The sequence below is a fragment of the Corapipo altera genome, unplaced genomic scaffold (genome assembly GCF_003945725.1).
Source record: "Corapipo altera isolate COAL_440 unplaced genomic scaffold, ASM394572v1 113, whole genome shotgun sequence".
Lineage (NCBI taxonomy): Eukaryota > Metazoa > Chordata > Aves > Passeriformes > Pipridae > Corapipo > Corapipo altera.
The window spans coordinates 4,866,429-4,893,905 of record NW_020884895.1 but is presented as its reverse complement, the minus strand read 5'-3'; the positions used below and the strand labels follow the sequence as shown (position 1 = coordinate 4,893,905).

General features: G+C 38.9%; 1 protein-coding gene across 4 annotated transcripts in view; it reads right to left on the bottom strand.

Annotated features, from left to right (window-relative positions):
- The window catches only part of PEX5L (peroxisomal biogenesis factor 5 like), a 105,823-nt gene extending 84,201 nt beyond the window's left edge, over nt 1–21,622 (bottom strand). For all 4 annotated transcript variants that reach the window (XM_027647138.1, XM_027647139.1, XM_027647140.1 and 1 more), the window contains exon 1: nt 21,250–21,622. In XM_027647138.1, coding sequence (XP_027502939.1) covers nt 21,250–21,270 — 21 coding nt within the window. In that variant the 5' untranslated portion in view covers nt 21,271–21,622. The remainder of the gene's footprint in view (nt 1–21,249) is intronic.
- Between the last annotated feature and the right edge of the window lie 5,855 nt (nt 21,623–27,477).

Here is a 27,477-nt window from a genome sequence, read left to right as displayed (position 1 = left end):
CCCCCCCACGTGTTTTTTAAAAGAAGCTAAATCTCAGGCAACTTAATTTTTCTTGAATGTGTGGAAAATGAGCACCCTTTTGCAGTTCACTTGTGAGTGCCTGCAAGCCTGGGAGAAACAGAGTTAGATAAAGAGATTCCCTCTGCAGCTTTCTCAGGCTAATGTCTCACCCCAACTTTCATTTTGTTTTTCACTTTCAGTATCTCTTTGCTCACCAGTGCCAGCCACAAAAACAGGCTGAAGCTCACTAAGATGAAGTAGCTAGGTCATACTGCAGAAAGTGCTGCTGTGAGCTGTTTCTTAACAGGTTGGGCTGTTTTCCTACACAGCCCTGTGGATGTGCTGAAACAATAGATTTTTCTTAGTGTATGTATGTATACTCATCTTGGATTAGGGCTGTGGATGTACAGAATAACTTGTAATGGTGCAGGATTTAGTATTTCCTGTCCTATGCCTTCAAAAACAAATAACTTGCTGTATTACAACAGTTAACAATTCCCACTATTTCAAGATATTAGTTCAGATTATATCAAAGAAAAACCAGGTATGAGGCAGTCTGAAATGTCACTGTACATTAAAATGCCATAGGACTTAAATTCTATGCTAAAGGGATTATATATCTACAGTAAGACACTGATGGAAAAAAAACATGTGATGGCAGGTCTGAATGGTTTTCTGAGCATAATTCTACACTGACCAGGTAATGTAGTGCTCTGTCTGGATCTCATTTTTGTATGTATGCATTAAGTGGAGTGGTTAAACTTGTCATGAAGGAAAGACTCCAAGAAGAAAAAAATGTGGTTAGAACAGTGAATGAGTCGGGTAATTTCTGCGTTTTGTGGGGGGATTTATAAGGCAGGAAATGGACTTGAAAAAGTTAATTCTCAGGTGAAAGGCTTCATGATAGGCCAGAAAAACATTTTAAATGATGACGTAAAAGTAAGAAAATGAGAAGGGGTCATGGAAATTTTATTGGCAGCTATGTGGAGTCTTGGTTTAATTACAAAAAACCATGAAAAAAACTCCAAAACCAAACTGTGTTTTGCACATAAGAGAAGGATAGCCCCCATGCATGCCTTTTGGGAAGCTGGTCTATTTTTTACCTCAGTACCTAATTCCTACCTTTACTACCTAATACCTTGCTTTTCCACCTTAGAACACCTAATTTGCCAATACTTTTTGTAGTACCATTTCCCTGTTATGACTTCATTAGTATCCAAGGATCTAGAAGAACTTGACAAGCATCAGTGAATTTAACCACAAGATAGATCTCCGTGAGGTATTTTGGTACTGCCTCTGGAGCACTTTTACAAAGAGAGAAACTGAGGCACAGAGAACCTCAGAAAAGAGGGGAAGGTGTTTACAGGCACAATGAACCATGTGTACAGTAATATCCTCCAGAGTGTTGGCACTTTTCAAATACCTTGAGATCCTAATCAAAGATCTTTGGTATATGCCAGGCTGACAATGCACCAATAAATACTGGTATGAAATGTTCACTCTTGATTTGCTAACTCTGTTGTCTGTATGGGATAACTTTCAGCACGACACTAAAGGTTCAAGGCAGAGGGGTTAAGAAAATATTAGAGTCCACACACAGAGCAAGAATTTTTAGAATTCTTTTGGAGATGATATTCTGGTGTTTGCTGGCAGTTTTGCATTAATATTATATATCTCCTTTAATTTTATTTTTCTGGTTATGGATACAAAAGTACACATATAAATAAAAGCTTGCTCTGCCAAAATGCACTTTAGAATTTTAGCCTTAGTGATTACCTCTAGTCAAGAGAAGCTATTGATTTTCTGTGGAAAAGAGTATCCTTATTATGTAGAGGTTACAGTTCTACAAATTTTCATAATATCACAAAATATTTTTCCATTATAAGTCCAGTAGGAAGTCAGAATGGAATTTTTTTTGCAGTCTCTTTCTGTGACCTTCCAAACAAGTCTGTTTAATCCTGCATTTCTCTGGCTGAAGTATTAGCTATACGAGTTGCATATTTAGAAAAGTTCAGTTCTTTATTTCTTGTATGTACAAATGATCTCAACTTCATGTGAAAACAGATTTTGATTGATTTCTGTAGCTTATTCTTAAATCTACCGTTGGAGAATAGTAGTCACATCGTTAAAAGCCATCTTTTCTAAGTAAATATGATTACAGAGCTGAGTATGTTCAAAAGTGTACTGTTTGAAAAAGGTTTCTCATAATCTTACATAAATAGCTTTGTTTCCCACAAGGCTCACATTATGTTCTGCAGCAATTGGGCCATAAATGCTAGTTTTACAGCAAAACTTTATTTTTTCAAATACATTTAATATTTTAGATAAAGCGAGCAATCATTCAAGATACTTGAACTTCAGGTTGCCGTCCTGATAAAATATACAGAGATTTATGTTAAGAAGTTCCAGAACAAGTACAGCCTCTGCAGAGTGAACTGCAGCAGTTGTGGCCTTGCCCGCTCCTTACCATGAGCTCAGATGTGCAGGTTGATGCCAACTACCAGAAGGTTCCCACCACCTCAGACTGGCAAACAGAGTTTACTGCTCGGTGTTTGCGTGTTTTAAAAAATGGTTGTCTTACTTCTGGCATCTCCCCATTCTATTTTTTTCTTTAGTGCTTAGAGCATAAAATATACAGGATTCATAGTTTCAAGGGGAAAGTTAAAAGCTTATGTCTCGTGCCAGGGTGCTCCAGCTATTTTGTTGGAGTCACTGTAAATTTGTTGTTTCTTTCCACTGCATTGTCACTGTTTGATGTATTGGTAAGTCGTAGGCACTGAACTAACTTCAGCTCATACTCCATACAGAAAGCACTTTAGATGCTATTTTTTGTGGGAGGTGATGGAGTGAAAGTGGAGTAAAAGTACTTAAAAGAACAATTACTATTACTCAGTAAATTAATTTTTTTTTTTTTAAAGCATGGCTCTGGCTTGTTAACTTGTACACAGTCACATGCAGTGAGCTCTGATCAAGTTACACAATGTGGCAGAACCCCACAAGTCTGACATATGGGGAATCACAAGTGTCTCACATATTCTCTGGGTTTAATGTATCCTGTTAAGTTTCTGTGAAAACTCTTCAGATAACTTGGTATGTTGGACTGTCAAAATGTTATTTAAATACTACTGATGGATGGCATTTAGGAGACAGGCTCCCCTTAAGCAAGATGTCTGGCACTCAGTGGTTATTGATAAAGCTTTTAATTATTTTATCTTTTAGTAATTCAATTTCCAGTGGTTTTCTCACTGTAATTTCACCCCTGATTGTAATAAAGCAAGCTTTTAAGAAAAACCGATATATTTCCCTGGGAATTTCCAGCTAATAACTGACACTGTTCTCCATGTGGAACCACTCTCTGTGACTCCCAGCTGCAGTTCCCAGCTGGAACTGGTCACAGGGCAGGACACAGACTGACACTTACCCTGTGCTCAGTGGGACATATTAGGGAGAGTTGTGCTGCCAAAGCAAATGCTCAAGCATTAGGGAGCTCCTCCATCAGCTTCCAAACAATGGCTCAACAGGCACAGAAGGAACCACACATGTTTTGGCGAGTCCTTAGGGGACCCAAGTGAATTTTAAATCAGCCAAGCATGACACTGATGGCATATCCTAATGAATCCAGTTTGCTCTGCCCTTCTACTCTGGAGCTTCACTCCTGGCGTTCCCAGCTGAGGGGATCCAAGTGGATTTACTCTCATGCAGTGAGTGGAATGATGTGTCTTGATTAAGGCTCATTTGAGTGGCTTTGTTTTGAGTAAATACAGCTGCAAGGGAAAGGTGCAGGCACATAATCTTGTCGGTGAATTATTAAGTATCAAATTTTGCTGCTGAATAAATACAAATAAAGTACTTGGGAGGAAAAAAAAATGTTACTGGTCAAAATGTTAGAAATTCAAAGGTGCTGCTTTAGCTAAGTAGGGCTGACAGCATCCAGCCAGAGATTCATTGCATGACCTGAGGTCTGCTGAGACTATTCTAAATAAAACAAATAGATTTTGCTTTATAAACAAGTAGATTCCATATAGAGGGATTTTTTTGTGCCTTTGTATAGTCATGAGGGAATAATAAAAACATCCCTTGAGTCCTAACCCAGCATTAAAAAATATATAGTTGGTGCATTTTGGTTTGAATTAATGACATTGAATAATTTCTGTGAAAAGAACTAAATATCATACTCTCTGATATATATGAGCTTCTATAATTTAATATTTTCTATCTGAGTAGTCCAGGTACATAGTCAAGCATTTAGTAATGTATTTTGCACACAAGGTCACTCCATTTCTGTTCTACTTGTACAAAAAACATTTACAAAACATGCACTTCATTTTGGTATTAGTTGCACAGAAATTACTACTATTTATGTTAATAAATGAGGAGAAGGGAATTAATATAAGAAATTTGTCTCTTCTCAGAGTTGAAAGGACAGAAATGAATCCAGTGAATGGAACTGGAAAGCATGAAGTAGTGTTGTTAAGCACTGGGACTACTGGCTTGGTTATCATAAATGATAAGCAGTGGTATAGTGTGCAATATTTCTCCTTTCCACTGCACAGGGGAAATGAGAGGTTTGTAGTGGAGTCAGTGCATTCACTATTCTGACCTGTGTTTGTTACCTTGATTTACCAGCACAGTGTTATTTCCCTTTCAGCTTCCCTCTGGCCTTTTCTTGGCTTCTAACATTCTCTTGCAGGGAGGATTGTCTCCAGCTGTAGTCTGCTCAATGTCTTTAAATATTGATTATTCTTCTTCCCAAATCAGGACACATGCTAACCTATTTCTTTCACTGACAAGTACAAACTTCTTTGTCTTTTGCTTCCATTCTTAGTGTGGGTAAAAATGGTTCTTCTGTGTTTTGCAACTGGTTGAATAATCTTATTACCTTTCCATATACATGGAAGAGAGGAGTTTCTTATCTGTAGCATTGTCCAGCTTACTGTGAGAATTGTTTTCAGGCTTAGAGACTGTCACTCCCTGTCATGTTAATTGGACTGTGAAAACTCTCATTGCCAGGAACTTTCTGAGATAATGCTAAAATAGAAGAAGTATGATTAAACTATCTCAGAGTGGGTAGACTGCATTTTGCTTACTACAGTACAGAGATACACACTCCTGACATATACACATGAATTGATTTTAAATTTGCTCTGCAAAGCAGCCTTCCTGTTTAGTGACGCAGCTGTTTTCTAAAAGTTAATCATAATTCCCTCCTACAAGACTAGAGGTGAAATCCTTGTTCCTGCAAAGGCAATGGAAACTTTTACATTGTAAGATGATTTTGTGCTGTATATAGCAAGAGGCTGCTGTTGCCTTGAGGGTTTTTCCTCCAGCTCCTCCAACTGCCACTTTTGTCCACTGTAAGTGAACTGAAATGCTGCGCTGGGAACAAGGAGACAATTTTATCTGATTCTTTCATGTGCTTATTTACACAGGTCCTGAGTTAGCTGCACTATCCACGTCATAAATATAATTTCAAGCCTTTTCCTTATAATGAAAAGCTTTGAACAATCTGGAGAATCACTACGGCAATACCTTGAGCAAGTGAGAGCAGATTTCCCAACAATTAAGTCTTTAAGCTGAAACTAGATATTTTTCCAGAGTATATGCTGTTCTCATGCAAACAGTGATCTTGAAGATCACTTGTGTCAAGTGCGTAAAGTCCATCAAGCTGCACTGTGTTACACTTCATATGACTTAAGTGAATCCTTCTAGCCTCAAAATCTGTCAAGATATTAGAATACACTTATTTGGTAACAGCAAGTGTGGTCCAAATGTCAAAAACATTTGCTGGTTTTATCATTAGTTGCGCCCCTCAGTATACATTTATTTACAATTTAGTCACTGGTACAATGCTGTTGTTCAATGAGAGCTTCTGCCTGGTTTTGTCTCCACCTGTTCACGAAACATTTGTATATAGGTAAAAACTTAAAATAGTTGAAACTTCTACATGATCAGCTTCATTTTTTCATCCTACCACGAGGCTGAGGTTCTAGAGTTCTAATAACAAATATTTCTTCATTTCCCTTACAACTGTTGTTAAATTGGATTAGAATTTAATTTGGAACTTTTTTGTGTTTTCTCCTTTGGGATCAATCATGCGGAAAATCATAATACAAAACACCTTGCTTGCAGCAATGAAATAGCTTTCAGTAAAACAGAAAATATTGAAGCAACTTTACTAAGTCACTAAAATTGTTCAAATGAATTACAAATGATACCTACATGAAATTTTAGAAAAGCCTGTCTAGACTTACTGAAAAAGAACATGTTAAGTGAAGCTCTACCACTCAGCAGAGTAGAGCAGAGTGCCACTCTAATCAAAGAACAGTTAATTCGTTCACTCTTCTACATGTGAAATGACTGAATTGAAAAGAAATCCCTCTAGGAGGATCAATGGTATAAAAAGGAAAATATTAAGCAATGATTTTTCTTTTTTTTGTAACAAGCAGAAGTTTCCAGTGAGAGAAATATGTGATTGCTCTAGAGAATAAACCGCAAGTAAACAGGAAGTGGTGAGTGAGGGCTGGTTTATGGCACCCTTACTCCAAGAAAAATCTTACTCCATTAGCAGCACCATTAAATCCAGCAGTGTTACTCTTACAAAAGGCTCATATTACATTCTCATAAGTTGTCACAATCTGATGCTACAGGAACACATTTTATAAGACAGAAATGAAACATTTCCCCGTGGCTGCTCCTCTGCACATTCATAATACATCTGAAATACCTTTTTTTTTTTTTTTTTTTAAGATCTGTATCTATTCTTGGCTATGAGGTTTTGACACAGAATTCACACAACATCGTGCATCCCTGATGTTTTGCACCGTTTTGTTCCTACTGCTCCCCAACTGTAACTGTCTGCGGGTATGATTCCTTTACGTAGATCTAAGCACCGATGTGGTCAAAAGGTTAATATGTTGCAGGGAAGGAGGAAAGGGTTCCCAAAAGGTTATGAGCCTCCCTAAGGACTTCATAGCAGTCATGATATCTATATTCCTTTTAGATGGTAGTATTTGGCAACACACTTGCATGCTTAAATTATTAGGTATGCAATTTGCATTCCTCTAGTTTGCTCTCAAAGCCCCGCTGTTCTGAAGCAATCTACTGCTTGCTGACAGAAGATCCAGATTTCACTACTCAGCCTCTGAGTGTCTGGAAATGACCCTCTTTTCTCAAAGGTGGGAAATCATTCTGATTCCTGTACCTTGCAGTCTCTCCTGCAAGCTGCCTGTTTCCCTTTTGCGTTTAGTCTCTTTACCACAAAACGCAAAATCCTCTTAATGTTTTTTTTCCCCCCCAAACTTACCTTGCAGTATTTTGGTAGCATGATACTAGCTCACACTGGACTTTCTCCCCTGGAGCCTGGCATCAGAGTCCAAACGAGGTCATTAATCTAAAAAAGTGTGGTGGTCTCATCCCAGGCTTTTTGTGTGGTGGTCTCATCCCAGGCTTTGTCAGGGACGGACGCCTCGCTCGGTCCCGTTCCCGTGTGCTCCGCAGCCTCCGCCTGGAGCTCAGGGCTCCGACAGCGGGATCGCTAATGGTCAGGAGTGCACAGCTCCAGCAGTGCTGTGTCAGTATCAGGAAGCTTTTACTGTGCCTGGGTTCCTGTCAGTGCTACTAATTCAATCACTTACATATGCAATAAATTCACATGAAAAATTAACAAATACCTAGCCAGCAGCAGTGCCCTCTGGTCATTCTTTTTTTTCCTAAAAAAGCTGTGTAGCTTTCTCTTGAAATGATTGAGTTTAATGGTATCTGGATGTCTTTAGCATGTTCTGTGTTTCAGCACTTGGTAAAAAAAACATTCTTTTATTCCTAAATAGCTTCTCAATATTAATCCAGGACATTATGTTATTTAGCTGTTATTTCTCATATATTACATATATTACATGTATAATTATACATTTCTAATATATATGTATTTCTAATATTTCTAATATCTTCCATCAGGTTCTCTTCTAATTACATCTGTATTATCCCTTGAACTAAAAGGGCCTCTGCAGATGTCAGGGTGAGGTATTGCTGGGCAGCTTACAGTGATCTATTCCACTCAACTCAAGATCTATTTGATTTTAGTCTGTTTTCCATCTCTAAGATCCACTACCGATAATTTTTGGTATCATCAGTAGTAATAGCTCCAAAGGAAGCACAGCATAATGAGGAAAAAGAATTAATGACTCCTTTATCTTCCTAAACAGGAATCCCTAGGGAATTGAGGTTCAAGTATCACATCTTTCCTTATTAACTCTTTTGAGAGATTGGTGATCTTCCCCAGAGAGCTGGTCTGGGATTGTACAAGCAGTAGCCTACAGCTCACACAGTCTAATGACAAAGAACTGCGTTCAAAACCGAGATCTACTTAACGCAAAAGTGATGGCCTTTAGCAGCTGATTTTGTTGAAACTGTCTTTCCTAACATAGCTTGAGAAAAGAGGGTGGAAGTAAATGTATACATCCTCCTCTGCCCATGGGGCAGGCTGAGATTTATACCAGCTGTTAAAGCAACTGGTGACCAGACTGATATCTGGGATAGCTTTGGAGTGCTCCAACACACACCTGGGGCTGTGTGGGTCTCATTGCTGCCTCAACTGGCAGGTCTCCTCTCACCACTGCTTTTTCACACTATAATAAAGAATCACATGGGCAAGGATGTGCACCAGGTAATATAAAGGTATTAATCTTAAATTCCCATGTTCACTAAAGTGTTTCACTTGAATGTAGTTATGCAGACTAAAATATCTTAATTGTCCTGAAAATGCCTCTTTCCAGATTTTGAATAGAAACCTCTTGTACATACGATTGTGTTATCTCTGTATATCTTTCAACTCACCTGCCAGTTCAGCTCTGTGGAGAGCACTGAATCCTGTAGCATGCTGTTACACTGTAATTTCTGTGTGAAATCTGGCAAAAAGCTTGGATTCAAATTTAAAAGTTATTTTAAGATGACTTTTTATTTTTATAAGAATAAAAAATTCACTGAGGCATTAAAAACAAAAGTGGTCTCCTTAACTGGATGAACATGTGTTTTGATATGTTTCAATACATCTGGATAACATCCTGGGATGATGAAAGTGCTTTTATTTATTTTGTCACATCAAATATAAGTGCCTTGTACATGTTCCTGTAGTAAATCTGTGGCAATGGCAAAGCAGGAACTTAATTACGGAGAGACTGCCATAAACATTGGAGGTTACTCATGGATTCATAAAGATATTGGACAGAACTTGCATACAGATGGAGTGTAAACAGTTACAAAACCTCAAAGTAAAATTTAGCCTACTTCTACACAAGCTCTTTCTCTGTGTTCACAGAATGAAGGCATCCCTTTTAAGACTACTTTGAGGCAAGGAACAGTGATTCCTACTGTGAAAGATTCTTAACAATATCCCAATTACACTGAAGTTAATGGTATCTTTATCACTGATTTTAGAGGAACCAGGACTTCAGGATTTCATTGGATGAGGAGTAGATGAACATAGAGTAGCATCTTCATAAATGAATCTTCCAGTTCATGAGTACATGCTGCCATAATCCTCTGCCAGTACTTAAGTATTAATAAGAACGTGACAGAGGACAGAAATCTGCAATGGATTTCCTCTGGAAATTATGCTTCTCATATTTCAGAAATAATTTTGCTGCCCATAAACACAAATTCTGATAGGCTGCCCAAAACTAAAGCTGGAGAGAAACAAATGGTAACCAGATACACTAAATAAAGGCTTCTCCTATTAATTAGTGAGAACCTGCAAATATAATTCAGAGCAGAATTAAGTGTAATGTCTGTAATACATTTATTTTTCTTTTATGAAACTGATTTTATTGAGGAGAAACAAATGACAAGTGTAGTTGAACCCTTAAGCAGTAATTTTGTTGCTTTTCAAGAAGTGTCAGCTAGAAAGAGTCAAAGAAACCCATGAAAAAAATTGAGCACTTAATTGTCTCTGACTAGTAAACACAGAGTATCCTGTAAACTATTAGCAGGTCTTTGATAGGTGTGTATTTAATTGTCAGCTGAAGTGAGAATACAGTTCAACCATCATCTCAATGGTTTCAAAACAAAACATAAGCCAGAATGTGTTATATAAATATCACAGTGAGAAAATGAACAGTGTTAAGTTTTTACTTGTAGATGAGTGTAAATGTTTCTTTTGTGCTCCTTGCAGACTCCTGTCCAAAAGAATGTGCAGGTGAAGTAACTACTTTCTTGTCTTCTGAAATACTGGATGGGATTTTAATTTTTAGAAGTGTTGATTTAGCTAGAAAGACCAGAAAACAAAGAGAGCCTGTTGGCAGTGACATATTGAAAGCACCACACAGGCATCAAACTCATCATAGTTGAAAAATAATCCTGACTGTTTATTGTACAGTAGTGTAAGCCAAGAATTCTATTTCCTTGAGAATAGAGCTGTAAAAAAGTCAGTAAACCCCTTACTATTCCTGTGTTTTGTATTTTCAATTCTTCAGCCAATTGCAGTTGTCCATGGGCACAGTATGTACACACATCTTAGCCATCTGACAAACTTTGGTTCAATATATGTGGTTTCTCTAGTCTGTTCATCACATCTGGTTGGACACTTCAGTATCATCTGCTCTCTAATTCTGCAGATGACACTCATACAGGATGGAACTTGAGCATGTTTGTGTGTAAGAAGGAATAATAAATTCTCTTGATTGTAAATTCACTTAGAATTGTTTTGCTTGTTGCTTACCAAATACACAGAACATATGTGCAACAACCTGAATAAAAGGTTTATTCTCTGATGATTAATGAGTCTGAGTTAATTACTTGGAATTTCATTCAAAATTTTATTTCTGATATTTGTCAGTGACTACTTGAGAAAAAGGCAGTGAAATTAAGATACTCTTTGACAACTATAAAATACTTTGGAAATAATGTTCGTTTTTCATGTACTGGCAGGAAAACGTACTCAACTCATCAAGCCATCACCCTATTTCCCAGCTCAGTACATTTAGTGATATGGTTTCCCATATCTTTGTCTTGCCAATATCCAGTGATCTCACCTATTTGGAAACGCTTTGCTGGTGTGACTCCTGAAGTTCTGAAATCTGAGTAGGAGACGGATGCTCAGTAAACTGCAGTGAGCAACTGCCAACAGCCTGGAGCTGCAAGGCTGTACGGATATCATCAAACTGTGATGGAGTGTTCATGGACATCTGTCAGCCCGATACTTTGTGGGATGCAAATCACAGCCATCACGATCTGAGATGGGACAGAGACCCCAGCAATCAGATCCAGAAGTAGTTTCATGAGCCTTAATCAACCCAGAAATAATTTTCTGACTTAGTCTTTTACTAGAAGGGACGTAGGACTGACTCTAAGACATGGTTCTGTGATCCCTTCAAAGAGAACAGTCCAAAGTGTGTTCAGCACTTTTTCCTGACTGGGACTGCAAACAGAGAACCCAGTTCTCTTGTTTAAGATCGTATGCTCTAAATAATAACCATTGCATTTATTTTTGGAACTCAGGAGGGAAAAGTGGTTGTATGGAGAAAAAGCTGTGTCCTGGCTCTGCTGAGGCCAGGGAAAATATTTCCTCCTAGTTCTGACGGATTCTAGTTTAGATCCTCATGCACACACACTTTGGCTATTATTGAACTAAATTTAAGCTTACTGTTACACAGTGTTAACACAGCTGGTGATTTCAAACCCTCAGTGACTGCTTGCAGGAACATGAATACAAGATGGTGAAAAGCTTCAGTGTTTCTAGCATGAACCACTGAGTTTAGCTGCATGGGGGAAATACATTTCCTCTGATTATAAAGGTTTTATATGAAGCAAAACTCTGAGTTCAGCTGAGTGGGAGAGTTGATAAGGAAGCTGGTAGAGAGAGTATTCAAACTGTAGAGCTCAGCTCTATGAGTACTCAAAATGATGTTTTGGACTAGGCAAAGTGAGACTAATTTGTCACTGCATGCATAGGTCTCTTAGTGGGAGGTTAATGAAGCTGTGAAGGCAGTCAAGCCCTCTACAACCGTAATAGGAAGACTTATGACTTCTTGAAGTTGAGTATTTTGGTCTTTCTGAACAAGAGTCAGTGTTTGTCTCTGCTGAAGTCAAAGAAATTTAAGAAGAAGGCTTCTGAAAGACTTCTGAAGTCGACTTCAAAGAGGTAACTGAGAGGGGACCCCATTCGTTTGTATAAATGTGTGAAGGGTGGGTGTCAAGAGGAGAGAGCCAGGCAATAGAACAAGAGGCAATGGGCGAAAACTGATGCACACAAAGGTCCACCTGAACATGAGAAAGTACTTCTTTACTGTGCAGTGACCATGTACTGGAACAGGTTGCCCAGAGAGGTTTTGGAGTCCTTCACTGTAGATATCCCAGAACCATCTGGATGCAATCCTGTGCCATGTGCTCTGGTATGACCCTGCTGGAGCAGGGAGGTTGGACTAGGTGACCCACTGTGGTCCCTTCCACCCTGATTCTGTGATTCTGTGAAGACAAGAAGGATGCTGTTGGGTTATTGAGGCTCAATCTTCTGGTCCCATAGGCAGCATGTCATATCAAATATCTCATAAATTGATTGTGTTTCATCTTTAAAGTAATTAGGTTTTTTGCCTCCACTATTCCAGTTGGAAGGCTACTGGAAGTCTTGATTGCTCTAATGATCAGAAACCTTCTTCTAATTTCCAACCTAAATTTATTCACAGCCAGTTAATATCCATTTGTTCCCGTGCCAGTTTTGTCCTTAGCTAATTTAGGTTTTTCCATATCTCATGTTTATCTCCCTGATGCATTTACATGCTGTGATTATGGTCCTGCTGAGCTGTAATTTTGAACAATAAAATAAGCCAAAATCTTTTGGTCTGTTCTCCTAAGATAGACTTCTCCTTCATCATCCTTCTTTGGACCTGTTATCATGCCTCTCTTCTGTACAAGATTCTCAACTGAAAATTTGTTAGTGGTGTCATCAATTGGCATTGATATTTTCCTGACTATTCTGGAAAAAACACCTCTTCTAAAACTAGAACTGCATCTATCTTTTTTATGGATATACCATATTGACAACTTATAGCCATCTGGTATGTGCAAGTCTTTCTTCTTAATAATTTCTAAATGATAGTTCATGGCTTAGGGTAGACGTTTTTTGTTATTGATGACCAGCAGTACACTGTGCTGTTAAATGTGTTTGTATTGTTGAAGTACAGGCAGTTCCCTCTGTACAGTGACCTGAAACTCGTCAGTACTGGCGATGTTTCCCAATATTGATAATGTTTCCCAGCACTGAGTAATCAACCAGTGTAGTTGCCACCTTCCTGTTTCTGGTACATTTATGTGTGAAACATCAGACATCAGTTCCAACAGTCATCCACAAAGACCTTCCCTATCAAGCTTCCTCAGTCTGAGCTTTCCTCAGTTATTCCTTTAATACTCTATTTTTCATTTCCCCATGAATGAGTTTCTTGTCCTCTTAACAGATTTACTACTATTCTTTACTTTCTCCAGCTTCAATAATAATTTCTTTTGTGGCACCATAACAAATGCTTACCAAAGATCTTATAGATCAAGGCAGTTACACCTCCCTTGCCTGAAACCCCAGTTAAAATAACAGAAAATGCTGTCAAGTAAGCCTGACATTATCTTTTCTTGATAAATGCAAATAGCATTTTTTCCATTTTTTTGTGTGTCTGTGTTTGTTTAATTTTCCTTAAAGTCTGTCCCCTAAAACCTTAAAGATTATGGATAGCCATCTGGGTATCTGGGCTGCTAGGTGTCTTACCATTTTTCTCCTCTTATCTTAAATCTGGATATATTTGTTCTGTTCAGATTCCTAACTAGACTATAACATATTTTCTATCAAGTCTTCAATTTAATATACCACTTGCATCAGCAGTCTGGGATGGAGACTGTATAGAGTGCCTCTGCATGTGGATAAGTCTTGGAAGGAAATTATTCTTTTTTTTTTTTTTTTTTTTTTACATCAGTGAAATTTCCACTTACATGTGCTCATGTAAAGGTAAGATACAGCTGGTCCTAATGTTGGTAAGGTAAATTTTAAGGTTTGTGTCTCCAGCTTTTGAAAAATATTGAAGTCTATAAAGCCAAATGATTGATATTAAATGAATGTAAAAATAATTCTGAAGGTCTCATCTCTAAGTGTCAGTGGATAAGAGTTTTTGAATTTCTTTTATGTATTTTGTAACAGAAACAAAGTCTTAATGTGATCAAGAAAGATTGTTTGTCTGAATTCATTGCACAATTCTTTCCTTATTACATATGTTTTTGTTGTTCTAAATGCATAGCTGTTATTTTGTATGTTTATTGGAAAATACTGTCCAAAGGTGTTGGTAATTTGTATTAAATTCAACATCCATATTAGGACAAGAGATGTTTTAAGGAAATGATATGAAATTAACAGCCCAAGTCACCAGAAGGCAGTAGACTGCTCTAAGACAAGTGCACATGAAGCAGTAGTGTGTTCCCTATTTTACAGAGAAAGTCACAAAGACTGTAGCGTGGTTCTTTTTCTGTAGGTGCTGCCAAAATAGACAAGCATGTGAGAAAAGCGAGTCCATGGACATAGGCCTACCCTGCAAACACACTGTAGTGACTGTAGGCAAAGTCAGGTTGTTTTTTTAAAGCTGGCTACTTCCCCTTTCGTGGTGTTCCCCTATTGTTTCCTGATCTAGATACAGTGTGTGAGCAGGGAGCTCTGCTGGCAGTAAAGTCCTCCACCATCAGTTTGCTTCGTTCTGCTCATGGCAGTGAACTTCACTGTGGGGCATCTTTGCCTTGTGACCAAGTGCTGCTGAGAGGTGACTCAGACCCTGTTGCTTGCAGCAGTCAGGACCCGGCTGAGCTTGGCTGCCCTACTGTGGGCAGCAGAAATGAAACCACAGCACAAATGTAGCAGGAGGCAAAACATCTCATGAAAGCCTTCAAACTCAGATAAGGAGGAGAGAATGAACAAATAGGACAGTGAGAGAAGCAACAGTGACAAATCTATGTGAGTGGAGTGGTAGGCAAGGTGTACATCTACTATGCCAACCTGATGGAAGTTTAGTACAAAATGTTTGTGAGGAACTGCAGTAATGCTGAGACCTGACTAACTGTGCAAACTCTGGGAAAATCACATTCAGGGGCTAACCTTAAACTCTGGGTTGTGTTTTCTCTTCCTGGACACAGGTAATCTGATGAGACATGGACTTTTTTCCATTCAGTATAATAAGTTTCAGTTACTTGATATTTTAGAATTTACTTTATTTATATGCAAATAAACCATTGGGAGTAAAACTCATGTACCAATGACTCAGAATTTCAAAGGCCTGAGAGGAAAGCAATTAATTACACTGTTCATAATAATCCTAACCTGGTAGAAGAATTTGCTGAATATGCTCTTTATGGTCCTTAGGCATTTTTTTAGTAATGCTATTGGACAATGATGAAAATGCATAATTACAGAAAGTGACCTCCTAGTTTACATGTCATGACACCTGACTTGGAAGACAGGTACTTCTTTCAGTTTTGCAGGATCAGCTATTTCTGAAATAGACTATGCAAACTTAAAACTCTGTCATATACAAATAACTAGTACATAATTCCTATGCTGAGTGGATTAATTCTAAGTACTATTCCAACTTTTTTACCATTTTCATTTTTAACTATTGCAAAAAGGGTAGCAACTTAACCTGAATAGATGGTTGCAAACGGACCTGCTTTATACATCAACCTTTTTTTTTAAAAGCTTCTGGAAAATCAGCTTGCTTAGAAACAAGATTATTACAAATTATAAATTATTCTACAGATGAGTTTATGAGACTGCATTTCCTAATGGGACTTCTAAATTTGTCTATGTGGTTACCTTACTTTTTCCATCCTTTCATGCACCTTGTTCTGTTTGGACAATTCATCCTGGTATAACTCATGGAGTTTATCCCAACCTTTTATACTCCTCCTTTGCATAGAAAATTGTGACAGTAGTGGTAGAAAAAAAACCCTAGCATGATTCTTGAGTAAATAGTGCCTCCTCAGTGAAAGCTATATACTGGGTTTAGACTGACATTTATATAAATATAAGTCAGTGCTAGAGACTGTTGTTTTTCTATGTTTTGAATGAATTCAATTCCAGAATAGAGGGGTGGATCCTTAGTTAGTAAGAGTTCTCCTTAATTTACATCCAGTAAAAATATACCATGTGCCAAGAATTTCCGAGCCTTTGCAAGATTTTCTGGTAGGCTCTTGCAAAACTGCCTAACAGCTTCAAGGAACACTTCTCTCTACCAGCATTACAAATGCTCACAATTTGTACAGTTTCAGAATGCGCCTTCGCCAAACGCAGTATATCACCTACTTTCTTTGAATTAACTTCCTTCTATGAAAGTGAGCTCATTATTTTTAGCTTTTTTTCATTTACAAACACTTCATAATCTGCTGTTCAAAACTTGTAAAGCTGTTAGTGACTTAACTGGAAAATGCCAAGACAAAATGGAAAACATACCAACACAAAGACTGCCCTACTGTGGAGAGTACTTTTAGAAAAGGGTTGTAATAATAAAAAATTATCAGTTTATCTTAAAACAATTTTAGCTAGGCTAGGAGTTATGGTTAATTGCCATCACTAGGGATCAGTTAGCATTCCAACTATGTGCCCACATTTTTAGAATTTTGTAGCTTGGAGTTATTAAGTTTATGTTAAACTTAACAGCTGAGCAGAGATGGAATTTAACATTAATTCAAGTTTACATTGTGTGTATTCTTTGCGACCTGTTTTATTAACCTAAAAATGCATATGACTTTTTTCTTATTCATAACTGATTAATAGCTTGGGGTTCATTTATTTTAGGTAGTCACCAATATTACAGTATTTTTAATAGGTTACCAAGTAAGCTGAAATGCGACTTGCATCTGCAGCGAATCTTGAGACTGTTCTGTTTCCCTTTTTCCCAGCGAGTTAGATGTGTCTTAAGTGTTGAGAAATCAGTGCAAAAATGTTTTTTATAAAATATTTAGCAACACTTTTCAGGCCCACTAAAACATGTGAAGCCCTTGAGGTTTCATCTTGCAAGAATTTCCACGTGTACATACTTATTTTTCTGTTGACCCACTACTATCATACAGGTATGTGTTTGAGAACTGAAATCTTACTGAAATGTGAATGATGAATAAGGGTTATTTCATGTAAATATGAAATGCAGTGGTAGAATATTAAATATCTTTGATAATAAAAAACTCAACACAAGAATTAAGGGCATGAAGTTGATTGCCTATGCAATTAAAAGTTTAGAAGGCAAACTATCTGATCTGGAACTTGGCCAAGGCATCGTGACTAACAAGCCTGTTCTTGTGAGAAAGCGCCAGAGGAACTCTGATAGCCATGTGTGGTCAAGATTTCTGCTTTGTCTAAATTAAGCCATCTTGAAACATAACACTGCCATATATAAAATCCCATGCCAACATTTGGCAAAGCACTTCTTCTGTTCAAGCATTTGTGCTGGGGAAAGCTGACTATATACAGCATCAAGGCAAACAGTGTTGAAGGCATTTATTTTGAACTTCATAGGAAGCCAAATGCTGCTGAAAATGATTGCAATTTACCCTCCACCCATTTACAGAACTTTTATAAAAGTCAAAGGGAGGGACTGGTATCAGGTATATAATATACTATAAAAACTTTAAAACTTATTGTTGGTTGTTAAAATGACAGACATTTTACAGCAGTGATTGGGGGTTGAACTCAGCTTATGTTCTGCTTCCATCTGGTCTGCTACTGTTTTGTTGAAAAAGATGAAAAACAGCACACTTTGGACTGCACACATTGCCCCAAGAGAGAAATACTCTATCTTTCACCTTGTACAGTTTAGCATCTAGACCTGGTTCTTCCGCCTTATCTGTGAATCCCAGGGTGTGCTTCAGTATCCATCAGGTTTCATCCTGTCAGAGACTAATTTTACTGAATTAAACAGGACTTCTGACATAACTGAAATGGTGTGTTTGTAGACAAACAATCTGTGCACCTCATCTGAAGTTCTTTCTCATGCAAAAGCCTCACCTCGAGGGCTCAGGCTCCAGGAGGCAGCTTGTGCCTTAGGACTGATGTCAATCCCTGCTCTGCTTTAAATGGTTGCTGCATAAACTGAACCGGTTGGTAAATAGGGCTAAATCAGATGCTTAAGCTTATTATGGTGGTGAAATAGCTTTAAAAGAGCTCCTGTGGCACTGTATTGCATCTTGTTTCTGTTTGTGGTGCTGGCCCTGTGGAAGGCAGCTTCTCCTTTCTACCTGTGTTTTATGTGGAAGTTCGTGGTGCCCGAGTAATGCAACAGCTGATCTCACAGAAAGGTACCTGGAAATGGATAGACAGGACATACCTTCTCTTTAGATTTTTTTTAGCTGTCTTTGGAATTTGAGCTTAGGAACTCTCTAGTATTTCTGTGTTGTGAGGTTTCATTTGTAAAACAGTAAGGAAGAAATCTAAACCTACGTCTTCAGAATGAATAAAGTGACTTTCTGGGATTCAGAAAAAAAACCCAACCCAACAAACTGAATCTGTACTATACACTAAGAATTAAGAAGTGATACACATGTTGTGGCCTGTTGTAAAGTACCTGAGGTGCTGGACTTCAGCAGTGCTTAAATGCAAAGTATATTTCTTGGACACTTGCAGAATTTATTGAGCTTAGTTAGAAATTCCCCACTGAAGCTGATAATGTTTGATGCCTATCCAAGATAGGTCAATTCCCAATCTCTGTAATTATGCTTATTACCTTGTTACAGTTGCTAATGTTATCCACTTCCAGAAGTATTCCAAGAATTAGCTGAGTTACAACAGGTTATTAGTAAAACATGGGCTCTGTAAACATCTTTTAAAGTAATTGGACTATGGAATTAATTTTGCAGATTTTACTTTTGCATTTGAGAACAAAACACTAGAAAAAAGGGAAATTATGATTGGCAAATCCTACATTTGATCACTATAACTTTCAAAACTGCAGGAACACGTATTATATATTGGCACATCACTTTACATTTGGATGTATGAAGTTAGATGCTTAAGTACCCAGCTAAATAAATACTACAGTTTCTCTCAAAGAAGTATAAGTTCTGAAAGTGTTCAGTGCTTTAAAAATGATATTATTTTTGTTTAGGAGTCTAGGTGCTGACTTATGTGTCTGACTTGATCTACCCAAATTTGGATTGGTTTTATGGTTCACCTTATTTTAGATTGCTGTAATTGCAATTAGTTTTCCCTAAATTAGTAGAAGACTTACAAGAAAGTCTTGGATAGCGAGAAAGGACCCGTAATGCTTAGAATGTGCCTACATTTTTATTAGTGTGTGGTTTGATACAGTATTTAGCGTGTGGTTTAATACTGTATGGTAACTTTGACAGTTTATGTTCCAACATGGTTTAATAAACATTGCAGTAGATCATTTCATTGCAAAGAAATCAACCTTGTATTGTCTGTGTCTGACTCGCTTAAAGGCTCTAAAAGATATAACTAAACATAAAAATCTCTCCTGAGGCTTTAGGCTTTTTAGGTGTTATCTGAAGAACATTAATGTCCTGTTAGAACACAGATATATTTAAAAGTTTGAGTGATGAACTCAGGTGGGTTTTTATTTTTAACAATGATAAGTGTACTCAATAGGAATAGTATTTTTAGTTCAGCAAACCTTTTAAGAGAATTTGATTATATTTGGGCTAGAAAAATTAAAATGTTTTGAAAGAAAAAAATTAAAGGACATCAGTCACAACACATTTGCGTGTTTTGACCTTATTTTCCTATTGCAAGTTTGATTTCACTCTTTTAATGACTCAGAAAATTTAAAGTGCTGACAGGCACCTCAAGATTCCGTTAGATTTCCTTTTATAAAGTGTTGTACATTTGTTGCAATCTATAACTCATAGCATAGAACTTCTGCTTTCCTAAGGGTGTAAATACCTATTTGGCAATGTCCAGCTCAGTATCATTAGTTATAGGATTGGTTTTGTGTTTTAACCTTATTTTCAGAAATAAATGGTAATACGTATACTCCCTCCATTGATTACATATCTTGTTCAAACCTGTTTGCTCTCCTATTACAAGCAGTATTATGACACATTATTTATCATTGTTGGATCAGATAACACAAGCATGAAAGAGTAACTGGTATAATTCAGTTCTGGAAAGCAGTGCTGAATCAGAGTCCTCGCTTAACTCACATATATCGCACACAACCCTGTGTCTGACATTGACTGAAGTTTAATGTCACCAGTGATCATTCAGCAGATTTTTAAATGCTGTGCAGAATCACACCAAACAGAAGTGGTCAGCTTGCACTTGGTAAAGCTGCAGTTTCTCTGTAAACAGCCTTAGTGCAAACACCACCACATGCAAGGCTGGTGCCACTGTACGTGATAAAAGCATTTCATCGTTCCTGGCAGTGAACACAAAGCCAGATTGGGTCCAAAACAAAGAAAACAAATTTGGAAGATGAGTGTAAACCTTTACTCCACTTTGGCACTTCCTCCTTCAAAACAGGTTTGGCTTTCCAAGGAAGAGCCACGGGAAGGAGAGTGGGAGTCAAGGTTAAAGCCATCACGTCCAAGGCAGCTGTATGTTTTATCGAGGAGAGGCGTATTCTGCCAAGGTGATTTAGGATCAATAGGATCATGAGAAAATATTTCTACCTGAAATGTTAAAGTCTCTTAGCCATGTGTTTGAATTCATTCTACAAAGTCATTCTGGGGCTTAGCAAAATCAATCCTCATCCCGTGTTGGGAGGGAAGAATACAAATCCATCACCTTTAAACACAACGCACTGTGCAAATCGACAGTTTTAGTGTGGTGTGAAACCTTTGCAGATTTTGCAAAGCAAGTGCTCTGTCTTTTCCCTTGTTGTTTGCCCTTCACTTGACATACAGGAAGAGATGCATCAAGAGGATGGCAGGAGACATGTGTCACTTATGGCATGCCATAACAATGTTTGCCCTGGAATACTCCCTTGAATCTGTTTGAACAAGCAGGCTTCATACATGGATAAATACACACAGAACTTCACCTAGTTACAAAGTTGACAGAACCCTTTTGCCATCCTTCCCCTAGAGCAGCGCCAGCCCCAGGCAAGCTGCTCGCTTTAGCCCTGAGCTGGAGTGCCACGGTCACATTGCACCAGGTCACTTGTTGCACAGTGCCAGGGTGGCATCTCCCCTCCGCTCAACCCATTGAAACTTCACGGAGCCGCGTTTCAGCGGAGCCCGTTCCGAGGCTTCCCCTCTCCATTCATCCTGCTCGGAGCCGCTTACCTGCATGTGTCCCTGGTACATTCTGCTCTGGTTGCTTCAGCTGCCCCTCAGGCCGACAGGTTGAGTGTGCGCTGGGGCACTTCTGTTGGGCGCTCGACTACAAGAAAAAAAAAAAAAAAAAAAAAAGGAAAAAAAAAAAAGCCTAACCCCGAAAGAGCTATTTTTGGCAAAAGCTCAGTTTGTCCTGGCAGCTCCCGTACTGGTTTCAGTAACCCAGAGCTGCTCGCTGCGCTCCTCTCCCCTCCGCGCCTCTCTGGCTGTGTTTCCCTCTCGGATGCGGAGCTGCGAACTGCTCGGGAGCTGTCCCTCCCGGCGGGGTGCTGGGGAGGCGGGCGGACCCGGGTGGACCCGGGCGGACCCGGGCGGACTCGGGCGGCCGCGGGGCCGCCGGGCGGGAGCTCCGCGGGGCGGAGCGGGGCCGCCGCTGCTGCCGGGCCTCGCCCGCCGCCCGCTCCGCTCCGCTCCGCGCCTCGTCCCGCTGCAGCCGCCCCGGCCTGGCGGCCCCGGCCCCGGCCGCCCTCCCCCCCCCCCCCCCCCCCCCCCCCTTCTCTCCTCCCCTCTCCCCTCCCTCCTTCCCTCCCTCCCTCCCTCCCTCCGCAGAGCAGCATCCAGGGAACGCGCGGAGCCCCGTGGCCATCGGGCGGAGCCCGCCGGAGTCCCGGGGGAACCGAGCTGCCCCGGTCCCACCGCCCCGCCGGGGGCTGCCGGCTCCTGCTGCAGGCATTAGACAAAAACAACAACAACAACAACACACACAAAAAAAAAAAAAAAAAGGAAAAAGAAAAAAACACGGAAAAAAACCTACTAAAGCATAACAACAACAACAACAACAATCGGAGCGTCCCGGAGCCAGGACACTGCAAAACCTGGATGTGGCACACGGAGCCGCGAGTTTTACCTCCCGGCGCGGAGGGAGAGGGACCGCGGAGGGAGCGCATCCAGGGAATGGTCGCTGCCTCCAAAGCCGGGCTCGCTCCCAGCCCTTCCTCGCCGCTCCCCGGCCGCAATTAACCGGATTTCAGTGATATGCTCGGGCCGGGCCCTACCTTGAGATGTGCGTATGAAAAGCAAACGTGATGGGTTGTGATTCCCAGAAAGGATCAGGAGACTTTCATTCCGGCTCAGTAGCATTGCTTGGTAGCGTTTTTCAGCGCTTACAAAAGACACTCTTATATAGGCAAAAATCTGGCACTGGCCCGTACATGCAAAATTCTGACCTTGCAAACTGTCACAACTGGCCTGGCTAAATCCCGCAGGAGACACTTGCATCATCTTGGATCCAGTTTTTTACTCCTCTTCCCCCAACTCAAACCTTTAACTTCTAATCTGCTAAAAGGAGTAACTGCTTCAATTTCATTGCAAGTTTCTGTCCTACCCAGTGTATCTATACTCAGTAGCACAGAAAACATCCAGTGTCTGGAATTTGCTAGATTTTGTAATTTCTTGGCTCAGAGCTGCCAAGTTTTAATACTAAACTATACAAAACTTTATGATGCTTTTGATAGACCAGAGCAATCCAATCTTAAGCATGTTCCAGCACTAGAGCAATGCAAAATAGATTTCTTATTCCTGAAACCAGCACATTTGTATCATCACAGCTCTCATTTCAGCTGACTAAATAAGCCTTTTTGAACTGCTCCCATTCAGTTAAAAAATGGGGTTTTGCAGAACACGATTTCGTAAAGTCGTCAGTGACGGCACAAGCAAAATCTATCCAATTATTTTTTTTCACTTAAGCTTAAGGGTTTTATCTTTTAGATAGATAGAAAAAGTGACAGTTCTCTTGCATCCAATGAATATGTATCCAGCTCACTGAGATTTTCAGAGCAGCCTAGGAGTTTAGCCATGTATCGGTGATAAAAGGAAACAAGAAATGAGTATTTTTTGTCTAAATCCCTTAAGCTGCTTTGAAAACCTCAATTAAGGGCTGATGAGCTTAAAATACTACTTTGGGATTGTCCATACATGTTAGACATATATTACTGTAAAACTTCACTTTGTAATACAAAAGGTGACTGCACTAAGATGGAAGTATCAAACTTGAATTATAGTGGTTTCACTTAAAATACAAAATACAGAGTACCTATTTTGTAGATATAAATATCTGACTGCCTTTGGGCTCAATTTAGAAGAAAGTTTAGGTCTAGATGAAAAAAAGTGAGTCCTATTTAAACTTGGAGCCCTGGTGCCTTTGCTGTTTGTTGAACAGATTTATAGACTATTAAGCTTTTAGTAATCTTGAAGGTGCAGTTTTTCACTCTGGCTACAGTAGATCCAGATTATCCATTCCTGTGTTAGTGTGCAGGTTTATAGTATCTGAATGTTTCTAAAGCACATGAAAATGTCTTTTTTTATTGTTGTTTTAAGTACAAGTCTTCTTTGTTTTTCTCAGGGGGGAAGCTGGGGGAAATTTGTCAACACCAGTGTGGGCCAATATCTATTTTTTTTAAATCTAAGTACATGCATCATGATTTAAGTTTTTCCTACAGAATATGAAAAAGTACACTTGTAGTAAGAAGAATTGTTAATTCAGAAGAAATTATTCATAATATTTTATTTTTCACGATATGTTATTTTTGAGTAGAATTTATCAAGATCTAAATGTTAGATACAAGATTAATAGTACAGTGTGTATTGGAACAGGCATTTTCCCTAATGCATCAGAAGCAGGTGCATTCATTTCTCAATTTGTTGATGCAATGGCATATTGATGTCACATTATGGCAGGATTTGACAGATCCAGTAAAGCCAGATAGATCCAGCTTTTGCCTTTTTCCTTAGCAGGGGCTAAATCACTTGGCACTGGCCAGTGAGAAAGCTGGCAAAGCAGCAATCGGTGCAGAGATGGAGGGAGACAAATGCAGAGGTGGATGGATGGCAGGGGTTTCTGCTTAAGGAGCTACTCTTCAAATATGTTTCAGTCCAAGCCACACTTACAGTGCTGTGCTTCCACAGTGTAAACTCTGCCTTTACTCTCGCTCTTCACAAGAAGAAGCCTCAACGAGATTGTTTCTCTCTCCATCTAGTTCTAATCTGGAATCAATGCATTACATTTATTGCTCGGTTATAGTGCAATTTAAAAAATGCAATGATAAGTGGTACAGAAAACATTGATGTGTAATTCCGTACCATAAATACAAAGGCAAGTTCTTTACAGCTTAGAAAAAGATGAGTGCCAGGACCCATGCTCTTTGTGACTCTGCTCTATTTATGAATGTGAAAGTCTATTTTGTTACAGTGCATATTTAATCACACAAGGTTCACTTGCCTAAAATGCTTTGAAAACATTTTTCTATTGTGGTCCCTTTTGGTCTGTGTGGTTGCATTAATATTTGAACCAGTGATGTCTGTGTGCTATGAGCTCTCTAAGATTTGTTGTTTGTTATGGCAAAAATGGGAAAAATCATTGTAGAAAATATGAAAGTCATAATGTTTGTTAAGAAAAAGAAGAGTCACCATATGGCTCAACAGATTTTAATTAATATTAAATTGCCAGAGGAAATTCTGAAGAAAGTCAAATAAAAATCCTTTATTTTACAAATAAATGCTCAGATTTTGTTTTTGAATAAATTTCTGGGGCTATCAGGAATCCTGAAGAGAGTAATGGGAGTGCAGGAGCATTTTCAGAAATACAAAGTGCACAAGGTGTTTTTGGAGAATCTGGCAGCTACCTAGTTACAACCAAAACCCTGATACTTAACTCCCCCTGGGAGGTGGTAGATATTACATTCCTCTAGGCCTTACTGATATTTATGTCATCCTGCAAATTAAAAAAAAATAGTTTTAAATCGCTACCTCTGAAACTGCATAAGATGACACATATAGATTCCAAGTTAACAACAGCTGTTCTAGTATTCTTCATTATCACAGTGATTGGAATGGCAAAATCTGTGGTTTCCTTGCCAAGAAAGCACATGGCAAGGGCAAGTCATGATTTTTATTAAGAAAATTGTGCAACCATAGACAGACCTGCACATTCCAGGTAGAAAAGTGAATATAGACTCAATGTACTGTATGCAAAAACATGTTCAATGAAAGAATTTTAAATGTAAATTGAGGCAGATGATGTGTGGCATCAGAGGCAGCCCCAGCCTGTGACGTGCTTCATTCTTCGTTCCTGCAATTTCAGAAGCCAGACTTGGAGAGGCCGCTTTGGAAACTTGGGCCCTGAATGGTTGTATGTCCAGCACTCTACTGTGCTTGTCAGATCTCTCTGAATCTCTCAGTGTTTCTCCTGTGTGACAACCGGTTGTGCTGCCAGCATCCAACTATAGGACATGTTTGGTCATAAAGACACAGATTTGCTGCTTTGTTCAATAACAGATTTATGTTCTTGTGCACATACTTTGTAAAAAAAATCAGTCTATTACCTCATGTAGACATGGAGATAAGAAATTTCCATACATGGAAACTATTTGGGTTCATTTAGACCTAGTGCCTATATTTCATTAAGAAATAGATCTTTACAAACATTAATGAAAATAAATATAGAAATAAATATTTTCATTAATACTATTTTCTGCTAAGGGAGAATAATTGGCCTAATTTGGGAAAACATGGAGTTGATTAAAAATTAACTACTGAAAATAAGCTAGCTTATTCTTAGACTCCAGTGAGGTGCAAAGACCATGAAAATTAATGTATTAATAGTCTTAAATTTTAATAATAACATAGAATTAAGGATTTTTAATATTGTTTGTTCTGACAGATTCTAATTACACTTTATACTTTGTTTTCTAATTGCAGTTGTAAGATATGAATGGTACAACCACACACTAATGAAAGTGCTAATTATATTAGGTGTATTTACACATTGTGTGATTTATATGTGTTTAGGGAATGCATGTAAAAGAGGTTTTGGAGATGCTTTACATACTTTATTGAATAATAAATTTGAACAACACAATTCAAAATTAATTTTAAAAAGCTAAAAGTTTTACTAATGATGCATATAAAGCATTTAATTAAAAAGACTCAATGTAGAACCCACCAGTTACAGTAAAAAAATAGCAATTAGATTGTAAATAGTGTGAGTAGAATACTAACAGGATAATTTTTTGTTATGCTGGAGTTACACCAGTTTTGTTCATGTGTACCTCTGTGTCTGTCAGTAAATACCAGCCTAGAACTTATCAACAGAATGAAGAATAATTATTACAGATTATAACCAGCATAGTGGCAAACTCCCAGTCCCATTTCAGTTGAAATTTCCATTGTTGTTGCCCTAATTTGTGTGCAGCATGTCCGTTGTTACTCCAGTTTTACATGTGGGATGAGTGTTGTGAGAGGGCAGAGGAGGAGCAGTCCAGCTGTGTCCTGGTCAGGTCATGTGGTACAGGTGGTTGTACCTGTTGGAGCAGGGTTATTTACTGCTACTACTTCAAAGAATATCAGAATTTTCAAGTTTGGAAGGGACCTCTGGAGATCATTCAGCCCAAACCCCCTGCCACGAAAGGGTAATCTGGAGCACATGACACAGGAACATATGCAGATGTATTTGGAATGTCTCCAGAGAGGGAGACTCCACACCCTCCCTGGGCAGCTGTTCCAGTGCTCTAACACCCTCCAAGTAAAGAAGATCTTCGTCATGTTGAGGTGAAACTTCCTGTGTTTTAGTCAGTACTTAGTCTGTACCATTGATGCCCACATCTGAAACAGGCACTTGTGTTGAAATTGTAACTTCCTTGGGAAAGGTGAGCTCTGAGTGGGCTTGTATTGAGCTCATCTTCCCACCTCCCAGCTTAGCAACAGCTGATGCTGCAATATGCATCCTCTCTGAGGGAGGATGCAATCATGGTTATGCATTAACATATCATCCACATCAGATCATAACAGGAAATGGCCTTTTAGTTGGTCTGTCCTGCCTTTATCCCGTGTGGTTGTGTTTCTTAGCACCATAGCAACTGTTGTTTGCCCAGCCATACAGTCAGCTTCCTAGCAAAGGAGGTTTCCTTTGCAGAGAAGCTGGTTTTGATCTGTTGTTACACTGTTCTCCACACAAAAACGCCTTATACAGAAAGGATTATCTGCTTATTTAGACAAAAAAGGACAAAGCATGCCTCTCCACTTTTGTCAGGTAACTGACTGTAGATCCCAAGAAAAGTGCTTTTCAATGGCCAAATTGCCATTGCTCTTAAGTTTTCTGAATTTGGACCATGATGTGCTTTTTCTGAAGTCAACACAAACTTTTCACTTTGAAACAGAGTGTATGAATAAAGGCCTCATCTA